Genomic DNA, 23,569 nt, shown 5'->3' with positions numbered 1-23,569 from the left:
GTAGTTATATTCTTGTACATAGGAGCAATATTATAGTAGTTATATTCTTGTATATAGGGGCAGTATTATAGTAGTTATATTCTTGTACATAGGAGAAGTTTTATAGTAGTTATATTCTTGTACATAGGAGCATGTTATGTTTGCTAATGACAGGTGTTATGAAGGCAATCCAGAAACACAGTGTGCTTAGCGATCAGAGCGCACACAGTGATCTGACAAATACCCAAAAATACAAGAACGAGCTCTGAGACGTGGAAACTCTGTAGACTGCACACCTGATCCTATCCTAAACACAACTAAAAGCGGCTGTGGATTGCGCCTAACAACTACCTAGGCAACTCGGCACAGCCTAAGAAACTAGCTAGCCTGAAGATAGAAAAATAGGCCTGACTTGCCCCAGAGAAATTCCCCAAAGGAAAAGGCAGCCCCCCACATATAATGACTGTGAGTAAGATGAAAAGACAAAACGTAGGGATGAAATAGATTCAGCAAAGTGGGGCCCGATATTCTAGGACAGAGCGAGGACAGTAAAGCGAACTTTGCAGTCTACAAAAAACCCTAAAGCAAAACCACGCAAAGGGGGCAAAAAAAAACCCACCGTGCCGAACTAACGGCACGGTGGTACACCCTTTGCGTCTCAGAGCTTCCAGCAAAACAAAAGACAAGCTGGACAGAAAAAAAGCAGCAAAAAGCACTTAGCTATACAGAGCAGCAGGTCACAGGAACAATCAGGAGAAGCTCAGATCCAACACTGAAACATTGACAAGGAGCAAGGATAGCAGCATCAGGCGGAGTTAAGTAATGAAGCAGTTAACGAGCTCACCAGAACACCTGAGGGAGGAAACTCAGAAGCTGCAGTACCACTTGTGACCACAGGAGTGAATTCAGCCACAGAATTCACAACAGGAGCAGTATTATAGTAGTTATATTCTTGTACATAGGAGCAGTATTATAGTAGTTATATTCTTGTACATAGGGGCAGTATTATAGTAGTTATATTCTTGTACATAGGAGCAGTATTATAGTAGTTATATTCTTGTACATAGGGGCAGTATTATAGTAGTTATATTCTTGTACATAGGAGAAGTATTATAGTAGTTATATTCTTGTACATAGGAGCAGTATTATAGTAGATATATTCTTGTACATAGGAGCAGTATTATAGTAGTTATATTCTTGTACATAGGGGCAGTATTATAGTAGTTATATTCTTGTACATAGGAGCAGTATTATAGTAGTTATATTCTTGTACATAGGGGCAGTATTATAGTAGTTATATTCTTGTACATAGGAGCAGTATTATAGTAGTTATATTCTTGTACATAGGAGCAATATTATAGTAGTTATATTCTTGTACACAGGGTTAGTATTATAGTAGTTATATTCTTGTACATAGGAGCAATATTATAGTAGTTATATTCTTGTATATAGGGGCAGTATTATAGTAGTTATATTCTTGTACATAGGAGCAGTATTATAGTAGTTATATTCTTGGACATAGTAGCAGTATTATAGTAGATATATTCTTGTACATAGGAGCAATATTATAGTAGTTATATTCTTGTATATAGGGGCAGTATTATACTAGTTATATTCTTGTACATAGGAGCAGTATTATAGTAGTTATATTCTTGGACATAGTAGCAGTATTATAGTAGATATATTCTTGTACATAGGGGCAGTATTATAGTAGTTATATTATTGTACATAGGAGCAGTATTATAGTAGCTATATTCTTGTACATAGGGGCAGTATTATAGTACTTATATTCTTGTACATAGTGGCAGTATTATAGTAGTTATATTATTGTACATAGGAGCAGTATTATAGTAGCTATATTCTTGTACATAGGGGCAGTATTATAGTAGTTATAGTCTTGTACATAGTGGCAGTATTATAGTAGTTATAGTCTTGTACATAGGAGCAGTATTATAGTAGTTATATTCTTGTACATAGGGAGCAGTATTATAGTAGTTATATTATTGTACATAGGAGCAGTATTATAGTAGTTATATTCTTGTACATAGGAGCAGTATTATAGTAGTTATATTCTTGTACATAGGAGCAGTATTATAGTAGTTATATTCTTGTACATAGGGGCAGTATTATAGTAGTTATATTCTTGTACATAGGAGCAGTATTATAGTAGTTATATTCTTGTATATAGGGGGCAGTATTATAGTAGTTATATTCTTGTACATAGGGGCAGTATTATAGTAGTTATATTATTGTACATAGGGAGCAGTATTATAGCAGTTATATTATTGTACATAGGGAGCAGTATTATAGTAGTTATATTCTTGTACATAGGGGCAGTATTATAGTAGTTATATTCTTGTACATATGGGCAGTATTATAGCAGTTATATTCTTGTACATAAGAACAGTATTATAGCAGTGATATTCTTGTACATAGGAGCAGTATTATAGTAGTTATATTCTTGTACATAGGGGCAGTATTATAGTAGTTATATTCTTGTATATAAGGGGCAGTATTATAGTAGTTATATTCTTGTACATAGGGGCAGTATTATAGTAGTTATATTCTGGTTCATAGGAGCAGTATTATAGTAGTTATACTCTTGAACATAGGGAGCAGTATTATAGTAGTTATAGTTAAGCAAATATGGCAGCACACTGCAGCGCTGAAACATGCAAACTTGAAACACGAAATTTGAACTGCATTACTGCACTAGAAATATGAAAAATGAGAGCGTTTAGCGCATAAAAATGGCCAATTTTATGTGTACCTGGTAGCCCCTTTATAGTAGTTATAGTCTTGTACATAGGGGCAGTATTATATTAGTTATATTCTGGTTCATAGGAGCAATATTATAGTAGTTATATTCTTGTACATAGGGGCAGTATTATAGTAGTTATATTCATGTACATAGGGGCAGTATTATAGTAGTTATATTCTTGTACATAGGAGCAGTATTATAGTAGTTATATTCTTATACATAGGAGCAGTATTATAGTAGTTATATTCTTGTACATAGGGGCAGTATTATAGTAGTTATAGTCTTGTACATAGGGGCAGTATTATAGTAGTTATAGTCTGGTTCATAGGAGCAATATTATAGTAGTTATATTCTTGTACATAGGGGCAGTATTATATTAGTTATATTCTGGTTCATAGGAGCAATATTATAGTAGTTATATTCTTGTACATAGGAGCAGTATTATAGTAGTTATATTCTTGTACATAGGGGTAGTATTATAGTAGTTATAGTCTGGTTCATAGGAGCAATATTATAGTAGTTATATTCTTGTACATAGGGGCAGTATTATATTAGTTATATTCTGGTTCATAGGAGCAATATTATAGTAGTTATATTCTTGTACATAAGAGCAGTATTATAGTAGTTATATTCTTGTACATAGGGGCAGTATTATAGTAGTTATATTATTGTACATAGGAGCAGTATTATAGTAGTTATATTCTTGTACATAGGGGCAGTATTATAGTAGTTATATTATTGTACATAGGAGCAATATTATAGTAGTTATATTCTTGTACATAGGAGCAGTATTATAGTAGTTATATTCTTGTACATAGGAGCAGTATTATAGTAGTTATATTCTTGTACATAGGGGCAGTATTATAGTAGTTATATTCTTGTACATAGGGGCAGTATTATAGTAGTTATATTCTTGTACATAGGAGCAGTATTATAGTAGTTATATTCTTATACATAGGAGCAGTATTATAGTAGTTATATTCGTGTACATAGGGGCAGTATCTATCTATCATCTAAGGGTCACTTCCGTCTGTTTGTCTGTGACGGAAATCCTGCGTCTGGCTGGCCGCGACCAATCAGCGATGGGCACAGTCCAGGCCGCAAATTCCCCTTCCCTACTCCCCTCCAGTCAGTGCCCCCATAGCGGTTTAGCAGTCCGTTAAACAGACTGCGTTACACTGCGGCATAACGCGGTGTAACGCAGTCCCTTAACGCTGCTATTAACCCTGTGTGACCAACTTTTTACTATTGATGCTGCCTTTGCAGCATCAATAGTAAAAAGATCTAATGTTAAAAATAATTTAAAAAAGAAAAATCATTATATTCTCACCTTCTGGCGCCTTTTCCACTTCACTTCATGAGAGAGACAGAGTCATACCCCCCATTTAGGAGATAAATCTGTTCATACAGTACAAAAGTATATATATACACACCCTAGACATACATAGATCTAAGTAATACAGATCGGAGCACTAACCTTTGAATAAAGGTGAAGGGTGTGCCAAGGAAAAAGAAATGCGGTCTGGGCTGTAGGAAATAGAGGATGTTTTTAGATATAGGAAGGATGGTTAGGAAGGCTAGGAGTCTGCAAGTGCCTATATAATTACCGGTATCTGTGGGAGTCCAGGAACGCTATGTCCGTCTCATTGGTGATGCAGTGTGGAATGGGGACGCTGCCGGTGTTTTAAACTAATGGTGTCTGATGCCATTTCCGGGGATGCGCAGTGTAGCGCTGAGTCCCCACGGCTAGGAGTGAGGGCTGACACGCAGGAGCGTGAGCGCCGTCCTACTGCGTCTGGGAGAGAAAGCTATGCGCATGCGCAGTGTGTTAAGGAAAAAAGATAAGTGGATTGCGCCTGTGCGAGACCCAGCTACTAGGTTTATATATGTACGTTAGTTTGGCCGTGATAAGAGGGAGCACAATAGCTTACTAATGCAGCCTAGGACCGGGTAGAGCTAAGGGGGACAGAGAAGAGAGACAAGAGGTCCTCTTATATACTACTTGGGCTGTGTTATATACTACTTGGGCTGTCATATACTACGTGGGCTGTGCTATATACTGTGTGGGCTGTTATATACTGCGTGGGCTGTGTTATATACTGTGTGGGCTGTGCTATATACGTGGGCTGTGTTATATACTATATGGGCTGTGCTATATACTGCATGGGCTGTGTTATATACTACGTGGGCTGTGTTATATACTACGTGGGCTGTGTTATATACTGTGTGAGCTGTTATATACTGCGTGGGCTGTTATATACTGCGTGGGCTGTGTTATATACTGTGTGGGCTGTGCTATATACGTGGGCTGTGTTATATACTACTTGGGCTGTGTTATATACTACGAAGGCTGTGCTATATACTGTGTGGGCTGTGTTATATACTACGTGGGCTGTTATATACTGCGTTGGCTGTGTTATATACTACGTAGGCTGCGTTATATACTACGTGGGCTGTGCTATACACTACGTGGGCTGTTATTTACTGCGTGGGCTGTTATATACTACTTGGGCTGTGTTATATACTACGTGTGCTGTTATATACTATGTGTGCTGTTATATACTACGTGGGCTGTTATATACTACGTGGGCTGTTAAATACTACATGGGCTGTTATATACTGCGTGGGCTGTGCTATATACTACGTGGCTGTTATATACTACTTGGGCTGTCTATGTGAGCTGTTATATACTACGTGGGCTGTTATATACTACGTGGGCTGTTATATACTGCGTGGGCTGTGCTATATACTACGTGGCTGTTATATACTACGTGGGCTGTCTATGTGAGCTGTTATATACTACGTGGGCTGTGCTATATACTACGTGGGCTGTTATATACTGCGTGGGCTGTGCTATATACTACGTGGCTGTTATATACTACGTGGGCTGTCTATGTGGGCTGTTATATACTACGTGGGCAGTGTTATATACTACATGGGCTGTGCTATATACTACGTGGGCTGTTATATACTACGTGGGCAGTGTTATATACTACGTGGGCTGTGCTATATACTACGTGGGCTGTTATATACTGCATGGGCTGTTATATACTACTTGGGCTGTTATATACTACGTGGGCTGTGCTATATACTACGTGGCTGTGTTATATACTACGTGGGCTGTGTTATATACTACGTGGCTGTTATATACTACGTGGGCAGTGCTATATACTGCTATACATATTCTAGAATACCCAGTGCGTTACAATCAGGCCACCATCTAGTTATAGCATAGTCTTGTACCTAGGAGCAGTACTATAGTAGGTATATAGCTTGCAGATATCGCAGTGACCATGACACACTATACAACCCGTTGCACACTGTCCCTGCTGGCCCGTGTTATTATTACTGTCTCCTCCCGGTGTCCCTCCCTGTCAGTCACAGTGTCTATGTGACGTTCTTTACGGACAAAATGGCGCTGGACAATCCGCCCTAGCAACAGCCCATCAGCCAATCACATCGCCAGCTCGCTCTTTGCTTCCCGCCTTGTGCACTCGCCTCTGTGTATGGAGCGCAGCTCACGTGGTTTTACTGCGTTCCTCTCACGCACCTACGTCACCGCGCTGCCGACGTGCACTCCGCAATGCCCTTCTTTAGTGCCCTCAGGGTGACGTGTTTCCGGTGGAAAGCTGCACTTCCGCTTCTTGTGAGCTGTGACATTGAGCGGCTGTGTGGACGGAGATTGTGAGGTGAGAGGCCGGCGTCACCGTGGTGAGGCCGGGAGGGGAGGTGACGGGCCGGGAGGGGAGGTGACGGGCCGGGAGGGGAGGTGACGGGCTGGCCGTGCTTATATGGGAGACTGAGTGCAACTCTTAAGTGAAGCCTCACATTAGGGGGTCGTGAGGTGGGAGATACAAGGTGACATGTGCGGGGTGTGCAGTTGTCTCCTCACAGTGGGCCGCCTCATTAACCCTTCATTAATAACTTTGTCAATGGTGACTGTTAGATTTTTTTTTTTTGGCAGCAGACTTTTTTGTTTTTGCCGGCGTGGGTCGACGTTGGGGCCCGCTGGCCCGGCGTGGGTCGACGTTGGGGCCCGCTGGCCCGGCGTGGGTCGACGTTGGGGCCCGCTGGCCCGGCGTGGGTCGACGTTGGGGCCCGCTGGCCCGGCGTGGGTCGACGTTGGGGCCCGCTGGCCCGGCGTGGGTCGACGTTGGGGCCCGCTGGCCCGGCGTGGGTCGACGTTGGGGCCCGCTGGCCCGGCGTGGGTCGACGTTGGGGCCCGCTGGCCCGGCGTGGGTCGACGTTGGGGCCCGCTGGCCCGGCGTGGGTCGACGTTGGGGCCCGGCGTGGGTCGACGTTGGGGCCCGGCGTGGGTCGACGTTGGGGCCCGGCGTGGGTCGACGTTGGGGCCCGCTGGCCCGGCGTGGGTCGACGGTGGGGCCCGCTGGCCCGGCGTGGGTCGACGGTGGGGCCCGCTGGCCCGGCGTGGGTCGACGGTGGGGCCCGCTGGCCCGGCGTGGGTCGACGGTGGGGCCCGCTGGCCCGGCGTGGGTCGACGTTGGGGCCCGCTGGCCCGGCGTGGGTCGACGTTGGGGCCCGGCGTGGGTCGACGTTGGGGCCCGGCGTGGGTCGACGGTGGGGCCCGCTGGCCCGGCGTGGGTCGACGTTGGGGCCCGGCGTGGGTCGACGTTGGGGCCCGGCGTGGGTCGACGTTGGGGCCCGGCGTGGGTCGACGGTGGGGCCCGCTGGCCCGGCGTGGGTCGACGGTGGGGCCCGCTGGCCCGGCGTGGGTCGACGGTGGGGCCCGCTGGCCCGGCGTGGGTCGACGGTGGGGCCCGCTGGCCCGGCGTGGGTCGACGGTGGGGCCCGCTGGCCCGGCGTGGGTCGACGGTGGGGCCCGCTGGCCCGGCGTGGGTCGACGTTGCACCATGCGTTCTGGCTGGTATGGCCATGGTCGGTATGGCGCAATGTTGTGTCCCCTGGTCAGTGTGGCACTCCATTCATTCCCTATGCAGCTGCTGGAAAATGTGAGGGCAGCCCCGTAATGAATGTTGTGAGTGGAGTCCGCACCGACTAATTGAGATAGTAGTGCCGCATCCTACCAGTCAGTGAGGGTCTTGGGGGTCGGACCCTCATAAAGAGGGTGCGGTGAAAATCGGCCAGGTTATGTTTATCCACAGGCCTCTTTAAGGCTACTTTCATACTAGCGTCATTTGGCCTCCGTCGCAATGCGTCGTTTTGGAGAAAAAAACGCATCCTGCAAAGTTGCCTGCCGGTTGCGTTTTTTCTCCATAGACTTTCATTAGCGACGGATTGCCACACGTTACATCCATCGTGCGACGGATGTGACGTGTTTTTGCAGTCCGTCGGGACAAAAAAAAGTTGCATGCAACGTTTTTGTTTTTTTTTTGTTCGTCGGTTCCGCTCTTTCTGACCGCGCATGCGTGGCCGGAACTCCGCCCCCTCCTTCCCGGACCTTACAATGGGGTAGCGGATGCGTTGTAAAACTGCATCCGCTGCCCCTGTTGTGATTTTATTTCACAGTATGCGTCGGTACGTTTGCCCAATGCACTGCGACGGGCCCGTACCGACGCTAGTGTGAAAGTAGCTTAAGAGCCTCATACACATTATACTGACCGGTGTATTATGTATGGGGGCAGCGGTGACTAATGAACAGGAGATTTGTCGCACTTATGTCCAGTGTTGGAGACTCGTCTGTCAGTCGAATAGTTGGTAATAATAATTACTGTGCTGTCTCCTCTGGACCCGGACATGGGTGATCACTGACTGTGAGGGACGGAGATGGTGGTGTACCGGCCCCAGTTACAGGGGAAATCTGCTATTGTAAAAATAAGAAAGTGAGTTTACAAGGGGGGGGCACTATGCGAGGACATTAAATATAATAAAAAGGTTGAGGGAGGATTAAAAAAAGCTTAACTTGCTGCCACCAGCCTCACCACCATGAAATGAAACACGAGACTCCTATTAAAAAAATATTGATGAAAGGGGAACAAATTTTGAATTATTTTGGTGATCGTTTTAAAAAAAAAAAAGTATTTTCCCAACAGTATGGTCAAGAAATTAAGAGCATGAGAATAACCTATAAATGAAGCCCCACGCCCGAGTGTGACAGCTGCTCACAGCCTGGGCTCTGAAGGAGATGGTGACTCCTTAGGGTATGTGCACACGATGCGGAAAACGCTGCGGATCCGTAGCTGCGGGTCCTCAGCAGTTTCCCATGAGTTTACATTACAATGTGAACCTATGGAAAACAAAAAAACGCGCGGAAACGCACCGGTTTACATTCCGCATCATGTCACTTTCTGCCGATTCCGCAGCGGTTTTACATCTGCTCCTATAGAAAACCGCAGTTGCAAAACTGCAGTGAAATCCGCAGAAAAGCTGCTTTAAATCTGCAGCAAAAACGCAGCGCTTTTGCCCTGCAGATTTATCAAATCCGCTGCGTAAAAATCCGCAGTGGACCATTATACGTGTGCACATAGCCTAAGATCTACTGCAATACTTAATCCCTGCAGTAATCTTGAACATACGACCAACAGAGTGTAAAAAAGATGTTTACCGGTAGATCTTTCTGCAAAAAAAAAAAAATTTAAATATCCCCTTTTTCACCAAAAAAAAAAAAAAAAAACTATGAAACTGTAAACTTATTTAAAATGGATTTGTCTAATATTTGAAATGATAAATCTATATTACCTATACTGTAAGCGTCGTAAAAAATTGCTCTAAAATTAGTTTTTCATATGCCGAATTTATGGTCAAAATACAGTAAGTGATCTAAATGTGACCTGTTCCCCAAAATAGTAGCAATTAAATCAACTCATCACACACAAAACATTTCCAAATCTGGGACCGGAAAATAAAACACAACTTTGTAATAAAAATAATCTTTATTTTTTTTTTTATTGCCACTTCTGATAGTTTTATTTTTAAAGTTAGAATCACCATAATGCTATCAACATTGAGAATCGCACCGCCAATTTTTTATGTCACAGTAAGATCTGAAAAAGATGAAGACATTTCTTACGTTAGCTGTTCAATTGCATTTGGAAATCTTTTATTTTATTTTTTTTAAATATCATTTATGGCTCCTGAATGGAGAAGGAGGGGAAAAGAAAGCAAAGCATGAAAATGAATATTCTCTTCGTGATCGATGGGTTTCAACTGGTAGATCGTATTATGGTGGTTGGTTAATTACGTCTGGTGGTTTAAAATTGGTTATAAAATTGAGTTACCCATATTGAGAAAAATATGCAATAATTATTCTTAAAGTCGTGTGTGTGTGTGAAATATATATTAGTGCAAGACTGATTCTGAATCCTGCATGAATATATAATATCTTTCCTCTTCTGTTCTTGCTTCCAGCAAGCAAAATGGCAGACGACGCCATTCGTACCAAGATTGAGAACTACAAAACTGCTCCATTCGATGCCCGCTTTCCAAATCAAAACCAGACCAAACATTGTGTCCAGAACTATCTGGGTAAGAAAAGTGCTGACATCATATATAGAAGTGATCTCTATAACACAATTAAGTCACCATGTACATACATTACTGTTCCAGAGTTACATCCTGTATTATACTCCAGAGCTGCACTCACTATTCTGCTGGTGCAGTCACTGTGTACATACATTACATTACTGATCCTGAGTTACATTCTGTATTATACCCCAGAGCTGCAATCACTATTCTGCTGGTGCAGTCACTGTGTACATACATTACATTACTGATCCTGATTACATCCTGTATTATACTCCAGAGCTGCACTCACTATTCTGCTGGTGCAGTCACTGTGTACATACATTACATTACTGATCCTGAGTTACATCCTGTATTATACTCCAGAGCTGCGCTCACTATTCTGCTGGTGCAGTCACTGTGTACATACATTACATTACTGATCCTGAGTTACATTCTGTATTATACCCCAGAGCTGCAATCACTATTCTGCTGGTGCAGTCACTGTGTACATACATTACATTACTGATCCTGATTACATCCTGTATTATACTCCAGAGCTGCACTCACTATTCTGCTGGTGCAGTCACTGTGTACATACATTACATTACTGATCCTGAGTTACATCCTGTATTATACTCCAGAGCTGCGCTCACTATTCTGCTGGTGCAGTCACTGTGTACATACATTACATTACTGATCCTGAGTTACATTCTGTATTATACCCCAGAGCTGCAATCACTATTCTGCTGGTGCAGTCACTGTGTACATACATTACATTACTGACCCTGAGTTACATCCTGTATTATACCCCAGAGCTGCACTCACTATTCTGCTGGTGCAGTCACTGTGTACATACATTACATTACTGACCCTGAGTTACATCCTGTATTATACCCCAGAGCTGCACTCACTATTCTGCTGGTGCAGTCACTGTGTACATACATTACATTACTGATCCTGATTACATCCTGTATTATACTCCAGAGCTGCACTCACTATTCTGCTGGTGCAGTCACTGTGTACATACATTACTGATCCTGAGTTACATCCTGTATTATACCCCAGAGCTGCAATCACTATTCTGCTGGTGCAGTCACTGGGTTCATACACTACATATCTATCTTATCCTTGGTCTTCTGTGATGTCCCCTCATCACTGATGTATAATTTGCCCCCTTCTTTTTCACTGACTGGTATTTTTCTGTGAATTTTGCTGCTGCCTCTTACAGGCGTCTATAAAGGTTATTTATTAACCCCTGCTGTCCGTGCAGTTCTGTGTTCACACTATGGCCGCCACTCAGCAGCCAGTGCTGTCTTGTTTGCAGTAAATCTCAGGAGGTTCTCAGCTCAGAATTGCATGTTGTTATATGCCTACATGTATCTCCAGTTCTGGTAAGACTACAACTCCCAGCACACCCTGACAGCTGTGTGGTCAGCTCTAGGTTACCAGTCACCATAAATGCGGCATCAAACTGGAAAGGATTGCTGACTTTACGATTATCCAGGGGTGAAATCTACAGGGTTCATTGATTTACTGCCTGAACCGCGTAGCAAAAAAAAAATTGCAAGTTACAGCGGAAATCACATGACCGATCCCGTCCTGTCAGCAGCTTCAGTAAGGGTCACATGACGCACACCTGGAATCGGGAGCTGCCTATTGGCTGAGGGAGGTCATGTGTCTGTGGAGTGTTGAGGTTTGGGTGGATGATGACTCGGGATGGTGCCTCTTATCTGCTCGTTTCTTCTCAGATTATCATCGATGCCAGAAGTCTCTGAACGCGAAAGGGAAGGACCCCTACCCATGTGAATGGTACCACCGCGTCTACAGCTCCATGTGCCCCAATTCCTGGGTAGGTGACGCTTGTATCAGGGCCGGGCAGCATTTCCTGCATGTCCAGTGACCGGCTGATGGGGGGTCGCACACGGCACACACTGTCTGCATCGTCTTGGGCCGTAGGATGGTTAAAGGCCCCTTCACACTTAGCGACGCTGCAGCGATACCGACACCGATCCGGATCGCTGCAGCGTCGCTGTTTGGTCGCTGGAGAGCTGTCACACAGACCGCTCTCCAGCGACCAACGATGCCGGTAACCAGGGTAAACATCGGGTGACTAAGCGCGGGGCCGCGCTTAGTAACCCGATGTTTACCCTGGTTACCATGCTAAAAGTAAAAAAAAACAAACACTAGATACTTACCTACCGCTGTCTGTCCTCCAGCGCTGCGCTCTGCTTCTCTGCTCTCCTCTTGTACTGTCTGGGAGCCGGAAAGCAGAGCGGTGACGTCACCGCTCTGCTTTCCGGCTCACAGCCAGTACAGGAGGAGTGCAGAGCGCAGCGCTGGAGGACAGACGGCTGTAGGTAAGTATCTAGTGTTTGTTTGTTTTTACTTTTAGCATGGTAACCAGGGTAAACATCGGGTTACTAAGCGCGGCCCCACGCTTAGTTACCCGATGTTTACCCTGGTTACCAGTGAAGACATCGCTGGATCGGTGTCACACACGCCGATCCAGCGATGTCTCCAGGGAGTCCAGCGACGAAATAAAGTTCTGGACTTTCCTCAGCGACCAACGATCTCCCAGCAGGGGCCTGATCGTTGGTCGCTGTCACACATAACGATTTCATTAACGATATCGTTGCTACGTCACAAATAGCAACGATATCGTTAACAATATCGTTGTGTGAAGGTACCTTAAGCAGTACCTCACTTATGCGGCGGGAGGCGCTGTCATTGGCCACTTACCGTGAGCCCAAGGGGGTCTTCTCGTCATTAATGGGTGAATCTCCAAGGTGTTGGTTAAAAAAAAAAAAACAACTTGTATTAATAATCTAGGAGCAATTGAATTCTTAATTGCCGGAGTTAAAGCTTGTTGCCAGGTTCAGTGACCACCCCTGCGCTTTTAGAGGTGGCCGGGTGGATCCAGTTAACGTCATGGTCCTTAACTCCTTCCATGCCGCTTCTTCCCTGTACAATGGTGGAGCGCTCAGCCATTCTCCTGGCATAAGCTATCAATCATCATGCGTGTGTGCAAGTCCTCGTCTGCAGTACCTCTCCCTAACTGATGAGGGCGCTGGATAATACCCCATATATTTACCATAGGGGATGGCTGGGCTTGGTATAAAGGGCCGCACAATGGACGGCAGTCGTACGCTACAGCGAACTCTCCGCTCCAGGGCGGCCATCTTGGTAAATTCCGCCTTCTTCCGTCCTGCGAGCGTCGCTCATGTCTTTTGTGCTATAGGTGGAGAAGTGGGACGAGCAGAGAGAAGCGGGCACCTACCCCGGGAAAATCTAAAGCTGCGCCTGGTCTGAATTGGACTCTTCTTTATTCCACTAATCCGGAGTCGCCTTCACCTGAATCCCGACCCGTCGGCTGGAAATCGTCCACGTGAATCCCGCGATCCCCTACGTTGGAGAGCTGCTAGTACATTTATTTCTATGTCCAAAAAATAAAAATCTTAGAAGTATCACTGTGTTTGCTGACTTCTGGCTCTCTGTAATTGTGGTGGCCTGGGCCTCACTGCCTGTGTACTCGGGGCCGGCATTAAAGCAGGGAGACTAGGCATCTGCCTAGGGCACCTACTCCCGTGGTGGCCCCCAGCGTCTACAGCAGGAGACTCGCTGCTAATGCCATTATCAGTGAAGCTTCTGATGTAGATACGTGGTTGAGGACCTGTAGGGACACCATGATCATGTGACTGATATCGCCACAGACTTTGATAGAGGCCCGGCGTTGAAAAAGGAGGGTGCAGTGAAGGATGAGAACACTGACCCTTCCCCCATCAAAGTGATAGAAGCACTCATTGGTCAGTGCTCCTGAGGGGCAGCGAGAACCAGAGACCCCTGCACCTACCAACCTGAGCTGCAAGATCAGTCGTCCTGTATCCACCTCTGTGCTGTGATGTTAGAAGCGTCTCCTGTCCTGCTGGCAGTTCGGCAGAGGTGTCTGCTGGGACAGTGCTGCTGTGAGCAGGAGAAGCTGCAGCTCACATTGTGGAACATCTTTATTCCATCCAGCATGGGGCGGGGGGGTGCCTGGGCAGTGTATCTGAAGGGGGTGAAGTGTGTGTGTGTGTATCTGAGGGGTGATGGATGTGGAAGGTGTGTATCTAAGGGGTGTGATGGGGTATGCATTGTATCTGAGGGGTGTGTAGGGGTGTCTGTATGTATCTATGGGGTATGCAGTGTGGGTGCGTCTGAGGGTATGGAGTGTGTTTTGGTGCATCTGAGAGGAGGGGCATCCAGTATGTGGGTGCATCTGAGGGGTGTGCAGTGTCTGCGGGGCATAATGTGCATGGATGCATCTGAGGGGGATGCAGTGTGTGGGCGCATCTAAGGGCTGGGGCGTGCCGTGGGTGCGGCTGAGGGGCGTGCAATGTGTCTTGGTGCATCTGAGGGGAGGGATGTGCAGTGGGTGTCTGATGGGGTTGCAGTGTGGGTGCATCTGAGGGGAGGGGCATGCAGTGGGTGTGTCTGAGGGGTGTGCAATGTGTCTTGGTGCATCTGAGGGGTGTGGGTGTGCATCTGGTGCCCAGTATGGGTGCATCTGAGGGGAGGTGTGTGCAACTGAGGGGCATGCATGTGGGTGCATCTGAGGGTAGGAGTTTGCTGTGTGGGTGCATCTGAGGGGCCTGGGGAGTGTCTGATGGGTGTGCAGTGCATATGAGGGGCAAGCAGTGTGCGTCTAAGGGGTGTGGTGCATCTGAGGGGCGTGCAGTGTGTCTTGGTGCATCTGAGGGTCGTGGGCGTGTCTGATGCGTGGGGGGTGTGCAGTATGTGGGTGCGTCTCGGGTGTGCAGTGTGTGTGCATCTGAGGGGAGGGGCATGCAGTGTGGTGCATCTGAGGGGTGTGTGGGTGTGCAGTGTCTACGGGGCATGATGTGCGTGGATGCATCTTGGGGGGATGCAGTGTGTTGGTGCATCTGAGGGCAGAGGCGTGCCGTGGGTGCGGCTGAGGGGCGTTCAATGTGTCTTGGTGCATCAGAGGGGTGTGCAGTGTGTGTCTGATGGGTTTGCATTGTGGTTGCATCTGAGGGGAGGGGCATTCAGTATATGGGCGTCTGGGGGCATGCATTGCATCTGAGGGGCGTGGGATGTTTGGGTGTGCAGTGTGGGTGCATCTGAAGGGCGTGCCGTGCGTGGGTGTGTCTGGGGGGTGTGCAGTGCCTCTCGGGAGTGCAGTGTGGGTGCGTCTGAGGTGGGTGCATCTGAGGAACGTGCCATATGTGGGTGCGTCTGAGGGGCATGGGTGCGCAGTGTATCTGAGGGGCGTGCAGTGTGTTTTGGTGCATCTGAGGGGAGGTGTGTGTGGGCGCGTCTGAGGGGCGTGCGGTGTATGTATGTGCGCATGAGGGGCGTGCAATGTGTGTGTGGCCTGCAGTGTGTTTGTCGGGAGGGAGACCTGCAGTGTGTGTGTGGGGGCTGCAGTGTGTTTGTGTGGGAGGGGTGGGGGGGCTTGCAGTGTGTGTGGCCTGCAGTGTGCTTTTTGCATTATTCTACCTCTTCTGAATGTTTACAGTGCCTTGCGAAAGTATTTGGCCCCCTGGAACTTTAGAACCTCTTCCCACATAATAATAATTTATTCAGTCGCCATGACAGCACAACGAGAGAGGGGATCCGCCCTTCAGGGACAGGAAACCTCAGACATAAAAAGGGCGGCACCTCACTCCCCCGCCAGTTGGTTTCCTGTCCCTGACAGTGGAACCTCTTCAGGCAGACCTTTTTTGAAGAAGGTTGAAGAAAGAAGTCTTCCCACTCCTGACAGGCCGGATCAGGTAGCGGGGGTCCCCTGCCTCGGCCTAGTCAGGAGGCCGGTAGCACCACACGGCAGGGGGACTGTTAGTGTCGGTGAGAGCAGGAGGAAGCAACCCCAAGGGGTTAGCTTCTAGGTGTCACATTACCTTGTGAGTATACGCCGCCGTGTCTACGTGGCCTCTGGGGTCTGTCCACTCCTGCCTTGGTGGTCCGTCTTGGCCGGAGGACGCTGCCGTCCTCTGTTCGGCGCGTCTGCCCTCGGCGCCGCAGCTGTGACCGGAAGGGGCGTGTCCGGATGACGCAGCGAGCGGCGGTGGCGCGGCCGCGCATGCGCGGTAGCGTTCTTTCGCCGGCTAATGGCGGCGCCCAGGGGCAGGGGGAGGATACTGGCCGCAGGGAGTTCGGCGCTCAGCGTGGGGCACGGCGTGCAGTGGCCAGAGCCTATCGGTAGTTAATGCCGATCGTTGACACCTGGAGGAAGCCCTGCTGACCCCCATCCGGGGGTGGTACCCAGGGGGATGTATTTAAGAGCTGCACAGATGGCCATCCTGGTTCCTGTCCATTTCCTAATGGAGTCACCGGAGGGAACTCCGCAGCTGTGCGGTGAACAGCAGCAGCCTTTGGAGCAGCCACAAACAGGAAAGTCTCAGAGAAGCTCCCAGCGGCGTTCCAGTGGCAGTAGTCGTGCTGGTGGAGCTAAAGCTGCTCAGAGGCCCACCAAATCCTCGGGCCATAGGAATTCTCCGGCCAAAGAGGACCCCCCGATCACGGTACCGTTTACTTCAAGGATGGGTAAGTGAGCTACGTGAAAGTACACTTTCTGATTGGTGTCCCTCCTTGTATTCCCTCTCTCCTTATTTAGGGGAAAAAATGTGCTTCCAAAGCTAAACATAGGGAGTGTGCCGTTTGTACAGAGCCTCTCCCAGATGGGCATAAAAAGAAGCTGTGCAGATCCTGCATACAGCACTTAATCGAAGAGGAGGCCCCTGACCTGACGTCTACCCTTAGGGACATGGTCAGACAGGAGATCAGGGACTCCTTAAAATCCAGTTCTCATAAGAAACAATCCAAGAAGAGAATACTAGGTTCATCCCCTGTATCAGAGATGGATTCCGATAGTGTGAGCTCGGATTCTCATCCATCATCTTCATCTTCAGAGGACGTAGAGTCTAGCCGAACATGTCTATCATTAGATAGGATTAATCATCTGGTGAAAGCTGTCAACAACACCATGGGGATTGAAGAGACTCAGCCAGAATGCTCCATTCAGGACATTATGTTCAGGGGCATAGACCGTAAATCCCGAAGGGATTTTCCTGTGGTGGAGAAAATCAAGTCTCTGATTATGAAGGAGTGGAAGAAGCCCGAAAGAAAGGGGTCACTTCCGCCAGCATTTAAGAGAAGATACCCGTTCGGGGAAGAAGCTTCAGCTTCTTGGGACAAAGTCCCGAAGTTAGACGCAGCAGTGGCCAAAGCATGCAAAAACTCTTCTCTTCCATTTGAAGATTTAGGTAACTTAAAGGACCCGCTCGATAGAAAGGCTGATGTGTTCCTTAAAGGAGCTTGGGAGACTTCTGCGGGATCCCTGAGACCGGCAGTGGCGGCTACTTGCACAGCTCGGTCCTTGATGGTGTGGCTAGGCCACCTGGAAGATCAACTTAAGGATAAAGTGCCTAGAAGTGAAATCCTATCATCTATGCCCATGATCCAAGATGCTGCAGCCTTCCTTTCGGATGCATCAGCGGATTCGGTCAGGCTGGCCGCAAGATCTTCAGCCTTATCCAACGCAGCCCGCAGAGCACTTTGGATTAAATGTTGGCCAGGTGATTTACAAGCTAGGTCAAGGCTATGCGGCATCCCCTGTGAAGGAGTTCATCTGTTCGGTCCGGTACTTGATGAGCTGCTTGAGAAGGCGGGCGACTCTAAGAAGCGGTTCCCTCTATTAAGAAAACCTTTTTATAGGCGTGACTACAGCAGGGGATGGTCTTATCGCCGCAGATCTGATAGAGAACCAAATAGAGATTCATCCAAATATTACAGCAGCAGCAGAAGAAGAGGTAGGGGGTATATGTTTAACACCCCTCGGGACTCGAAGAAAACTCAATGACTAGCGGTCCAGGTGGGCGGTAGGCTTTTAGCTTTCTACCCAGCCTGGTTGAGGATCACCAACAGTCCATGGATACTCAGTATCATTAAAGAGGGATTAAAGTTCTAGTTTCATCTGATCCCTCAGGACAAATTTAAACTAACTCCTATCCGTTCTTCTCCTGCAGAACAGTTGGCGTTGGAGTCAGAAGTTCGGGATCTCAGACAAAAGGGGGTTCTTATTCGGGTACCCACGGAAGAGCGAGGTAGGGGGTTCTATTCCCCGTTATTCTTGGTAAAGAAGCCAGATGGGTCATACCGTACCATTATTAATCTGAGAGGCCTGAATGAATTCTTGCTAATCCCATCCTTCAAAATGGAATCTGTGAAAACGGCAATAAAGCTTCTTTTTCACAAGTGCTTCATGGTGGTCTTAGATCTAAAAGACGCCTATTACCATGTTCCGATACATGCAGATCACCAGCGTTTTCTCAGGGTGGCGTTTTCTCTTGCCGGCACAGTGGAGCACTTCCAATATCAGGCACTCCCCTTTGGTGTTGCAGTCGCACCCCGGGTCTTTACTAAGGTTATGGTAGAGGTTATGGCACACCTTCATGAGCAAAACATACTGATAATTCCTTACTTGGATGACTTACTGATCGTGGGGCATTCAGAGTTACACTGTAAAGGGCAGTTAGAGAAAGTGATGGTAGCACTTCGTAACTTAGGTTGGATTGTCAATCTTAAAAAATCGCGTCTTCAACCCTCCACAGCACAGCAGTTTTTGGGTCTTATTGTAGATTCAGCTCAGCAGGAATGTCGCCTGCCAGACTCAAAAGTTGATGCTATCCACCGGCTGGCCTCTAGAGCAATTAAAAATCCCGTAGTCTCCTTAAGAAGTGCTATGTCTCTTTTGGGGTCACTTACTTCTTGTTTTCCGGCGGTGATGTGGGCACAGTTTCACTCTAGGTCTCTTCAGTGGGATGTTCTACGTAATTTTCGGCGACTAGGCGCCAACCTAGATAAGAAATTCTCTCTATCTGTAGAGGCCACGGTTTCACTAAGGTGGTGGACGCACATCCCTAATCTGCGTAAAGGGGTACCTTGGACATATCATATATCACGAGTAATAACAACTGATGCTAGTCCCACGGGGTGGGGAGCACATTGGGAAAATAATTACGTTCAGGGTCTATGGTCCCGATCTGAGCAGGACTCGTCTTCCAATCTGAAAGAATTGATGGCGGTGGAACGCGCCTTGGATAGGTTTCTTGTACCTCTACAGGGTAGACATGTTAGAATACTCTCTGACAACCAGGTGACAGTTGCTTATGTGAACCGCCAAGGAGGCACACGGTCTACGTCATTAATGAACGTTACAAATCGTATTTTTCAGATGGCCGAAAATCACCTACTCTCCCTTACGGCCCTTCATATAAAGGGGAAACTAAATACCATGGCCGATTACTTAAGCCGCAACGAGCTCAAACAAGGGGATTGGTCTCTAAAACCGGCTGTCTTCAATCAGATCGTACGGTTGTGGGGATGTCCAGAAATAGATCTGTTTGCCAGTCGAGGAAACAAGAAGCTCCATCAATTCTGTTCCCTAGACCCAAGAGACAACCTGTACGCAATCGACGCTCTTCTGATCTCCTGGAACTTCAGTCTCGCCTATGCGTTTCCCCCTCTGAATCTAATTCCTTTAGTTCTGAGGAAGATTCGGGAAGACAAAGCCCGAGTTATATTAATAGCTCCATTCTGGCCCAGAAGGTCTTGGTTCCCATGGTTAAGAAGCATGTCCATTTCCCAACCATGGATTCTCCCAGAAATTCCAGACCTCCTCTCCCAGGGTCCAGTTTTGCATCCACGAGTAGCCAACTTACATCTGACAGCGTGGAACTTGAGAGGTCACTTCTGAAAAAAAAGGGATTCTCTCAGAACCTTGTAAATACGCTGCTTAAGAGTAGGAAAGCCTCCACGACTAGCATTTATGTTAGGATATGGAGGAAGTTCCTATCAAGCTCAGGAGCACAGATCGATCAGAAACCTAATATTGCTCAGATCCTAGAATTTCTGCAGAAGGGCCTAGATTTAGGCTTAGCCACCAGCACCCTTAGAGTTCAGGTTTCGGCTCTAGGGGCACTATATAATTCCAACATAGCTAGTAATCACTGGATAACAAGGTTTTTCAAAGCGGTCACCAGATCCAGGCCGGTTATTAAACAGAGAATAGTCCCATGGGACCTAAATCTTGTGCTCTCGGCTCTAACACAAGCTCCGTTCGAGCCCATTGACTCTGTCCCGATCAAGATCCTGTCTGTCAAAACAGCCCTCTTAGTTGCCCTCACATCGGCAAGAATGGTTAGTGATCTGCAAGCATTGTCCAGGCAGCGTCCGTATATGCAAATTACGGAAGATAGAGTGGTGATGAGGCCTGACCCTCTTTATCTTCCAAAGGTCGCGTCAAAATTTCATAGGTCCCAGGAGGTAATCTTGCCTTCATTTTGTCCTAATCCCTCTAACAATAAAGAACAGAGATTTCATTGTTTGGACGTGCGTAGATGCCTTCTCAGATATATTGCAGTAACAGACGCCTGGAAAAAAGATCATTCCTTATTTTTATCCTACCAGGGAGTTAGGAAGGGGCTTAGGGTATCAAAGAATACGCTAGCCAGATGGATTAGGGAGGCCATATTTCTTGCTTATACCGCAGGTGGCGTGGAAATTCCAGAAGGCATAAAGGCACACTCCACTCGTGCGGTAGCCACATCTTGGGCTGAGAGGGCAGAAGTGTCGATTGAAGACATCTGTAAGGCGGCCACATGGTCTTCTCCATCCACCTTTCTTAGACACTATAGGTTAGATCTAGGTGGCTCCTCCGACCTCACGTTTGGGAGAAGGGTGCTGGAGGCGGTTATCCCTCCCTAGTCACTTTTTTCACTTCTCTGAAAGTCTCTCGTTGTGCTGTCATGGCGACTGAATAAATACGTACGCTACTCACCTGGTAGCAGTGTTTTTTCAGGAGCCATGACAGCACCCTTATATTCCCTACCCTCTTTGTTTATGGGTTCAACACTTCCTTTAGAAAATTCCTAAGTTTAGTCACTGGGTGAATTGTACCATATATTAATATTGTCTATGTGCTACTAACCTAGAAGGTCCTTTCATACTCTGTAAACCAACTGGCGGGGGAGTGAGGTGCCGCCCTTTTTATGTCTGAGGTTTCCTGTCCCTGAAGGGCGGATCCCCTCTCTCGTTGTGCTGTCATGGCTCCTGAAAAAACACTGCTACCAGGTGAGTAGCGTACGTATTTTATTTATTAAGCGCCAACATATTCCGCAGCGCTTTACAAATTATAGAGGGGACTTGTACAGACAATAGACATTACAGCATAACAGAAATACAGTTCAATACAGATACCAAGAGGAATGGGGGCCCTGCTGCTCGCAAGCTACAAACTATGAGGAAAAGGGGAGACACGAGAGGTGGATGGTAACAATTGCTTTAGTTATTCGGACCGGCCATAGTGTAAGGCTCGGGTGTTCATGTAAAGCTGCATGAACCAGTTATCAGCCTAAGGCCGGCTTCACACTTGCGAGTTTTACGGACGTAAGAGCGCAGAAACTACGTCCGTAAAACTCGCAAAAAATACGGCACAATTATTCTCTATGCCCCTGCTCCTATCTGCCGTATTTTACTGATCCGTATTATACGGCTTTCTACGGCCGTACAAAATCGCAGCATGCTGCGTTTGTCACCGTACTGCGCAAGAAATACGCCAATGAAAGTCTATGGAAGCGTGAAAAATACGGATTTCACACGGACAAGCAGTGTGACTTGCGAGAAATACGCAGCACTGTTAGAGAGAAAAGCCGGTAATTCAGTGCGGTGTACAGTAAAATCACACTGACAGCTTCCAGTAGAATAGGTAGAATAAATGTGTACACATAGAATAGGTATATATATATATATATGTGTCAGTGAGACACATATATGTATATATATTAATATTTATTCCAGCGCTATACAGCTTGAAAGCCGGTAATTCAATTACCGGCTTTTTCTTTCTCCTTCCTAAAACCCGACATGATTTGAGACATGGTTTACATACAGTAAACCATGTCTTCTCTCCATTTTTTTTTTTTGCAGATTCCACACTACTAATGTCAGTAGTGTGTATCTGCAAAATTTGGCCGTTCTAGCTCTTAAAATAAAGGGTTAAATGGCGGAAAAAATTGGCGTGGGCTCCCGCGCAATTTTCTCCGCCAGAGTAGTAAAGCCAGTGACTGAGGGCAGATATTAATAGCCTGGAGAGGGTCCACGGTTATTGGCCCCCCCCTGGCTAAAAATATCTGCCCCCAGCCACCCCAGAAAAGGCACATCTGGAAGATGCGCCTATTCTGGCACTTGGCCACTCTCTTCCCATTCCCGTGTAGCGGTGGGATATGGGGTAATGAAGGGTTAATGCCACCTTGCTATTGTAAGGTGACATTAAGCCTAATTAATAATGGAGAGGCGTCAATTATGACACCTATCCATTATTAATCCAATTGAATGAAAGGGTTAAATAAAACACAAACACATTATTTAAAATTATTTTAATGAAATAAAAACAATCGTTGTTGGAGTATTTTATTCTACGCCCAATCCAATCACTGAAGACCCTCGTTCTGTGAAAGAAAAAACATAATAAACCAACAATATACTTACCCTCCGCAGATCTGTAACGTCCAACGATGTAAATCGTTCTTCACCAAAAATTTACATTTGGTATCTTTATGTTTGAAGCATGATATGTGGGAAAAGGTTGAAAAGTTCCAGGGGGCCGAATACTTTCACAAGGCGCTGTATGTGTAGACGGTGGGTTGGGTGCAGACACCGTGTCCGTATGTGACACACAGTGTGTAGGCAGCAGCCACGCTTATGAATCCCGGCAGCACAGTTGAGATCTCCTAGGTGTTAACATGTCGGTAATCACCCAAGGAATGATGACAATGCTGCCGATTCATCAGGTGATTGTATTCTTTACGGTAGAACAGAAATCCTTGTTCTCGGCAGCACATTGTACGCTGCAGACATGACACTGTATGGGACAGACTGATCTACTAGTGGTCGTTCTGTCCCCGTCATTCAATGTAAAGAGGCCGGGAAACATGGGATGAACAATTTCATTATTATCGATCGGCGTCACAGAACGGCCTGAACTCAGCGCATGTAACTACAGCCGCCATGTCTGTGTGATGGGGCAATATGTCAGCATTTGGGACCCATTTTAATCTTTTGCCCAAGGCCCCACTTTGTGTAACGCCGGCCCTGCATGCAACTGCTAGGGTTAATACTCCTAGGTGTCGCACCTCCCTGACGATGAGGAATACTGGTGATGTCAAATGTTATATATTAAATATTTATTGTACAGGAACATAGAAGAGATGAGACAGGAGTAATCACAGTGCACGGCTAGAGGCTGCGGTGCAGCTCTGCTGCCATCTTGTGGGCACACTCTAAACTGCAGCACAAATGCAAAGTGTATTTCTACTTGTCTGCATTGCCACGATGGAAGTAGTTTTAGAT

General features: G+C 46.8%; 1 protein-coding gene across 1 annotated transcript; it reads left to right on the top strand.

Annotated features, from left to right (window-relative positions):
- The first annotated feature begins 6,305 nt into the window (after positions 1–6,305).
- On the top strand, positions 6,306–13,626 carry COX6B1 (cytochrome c oxidase subunit 6B1). The gene is made up of 4 exons (XM_069740876.1): positions 6,306–6,429; positions 10,067–10,183; positions 11,911–12,011; positions 13,401–13,626. The coding sequence occupies exons 2-4, from the start codon at positions 10,075–10,077 to the stop codon at positions 13,452–13,454; spliced, it is 264 nt and encodes an 87-aa protein (XP_069596977.1). The 5' UTR covers positions 6,306–6,429; positions 10,067–10,074; the 3' UTR covers positions 13,455–13,626.
- The last annotated feature ends 9,943 nt before the right edge of the window (positions 13,627–23,569 follow it).

Source organism: Ranitomeya imitator, chromosome 10 (genome assembly GCF_032444005.1).
Source record: "Ranitomeya imitator isolate aRanImi1 chromosome 10, aRanImi1.pri, whole genome shotgun sequence".
Classification (NCBI taxonomy): Eukaryota; Metazoa; Chordata; class Amphibia; order Anura; family Dendrobatidae; genus Ranitomeya; species Ranitomeya imitator.
Note: the sequence above shows the minus strand (reverse complement) of the source record. Positions and strands in the feature narration are given on the sequence as shown.

What these genes read in the sequence shown, in the direction of transcription:
- COX6B1 (XM_069740876.1), top strand. Translation starts at nt 10,075, where the DNA reads ATGGCAGACGACGCCATTCGTACCAAGATTGAGAACTACAAAACTGCT. An exon ending in TTGTGTCCAGAACTATCTGG is followed by an intron (nt 10,184 to 11,910) that starts GTAAGAAAAGTG and finishes GTTTCTTCTCAG; the next exon opens with ATTATCATCGATGCCAGAAG. An exon ending in CCATGTGCCCCAATTCCTGG is followed by an intron (nt 12,012 to 13,400) that starts GTAGGTGACGCT and finishes TTTGTGCTATAG; the next exon opens with GTGGAGAAGTGGGACGAGCA.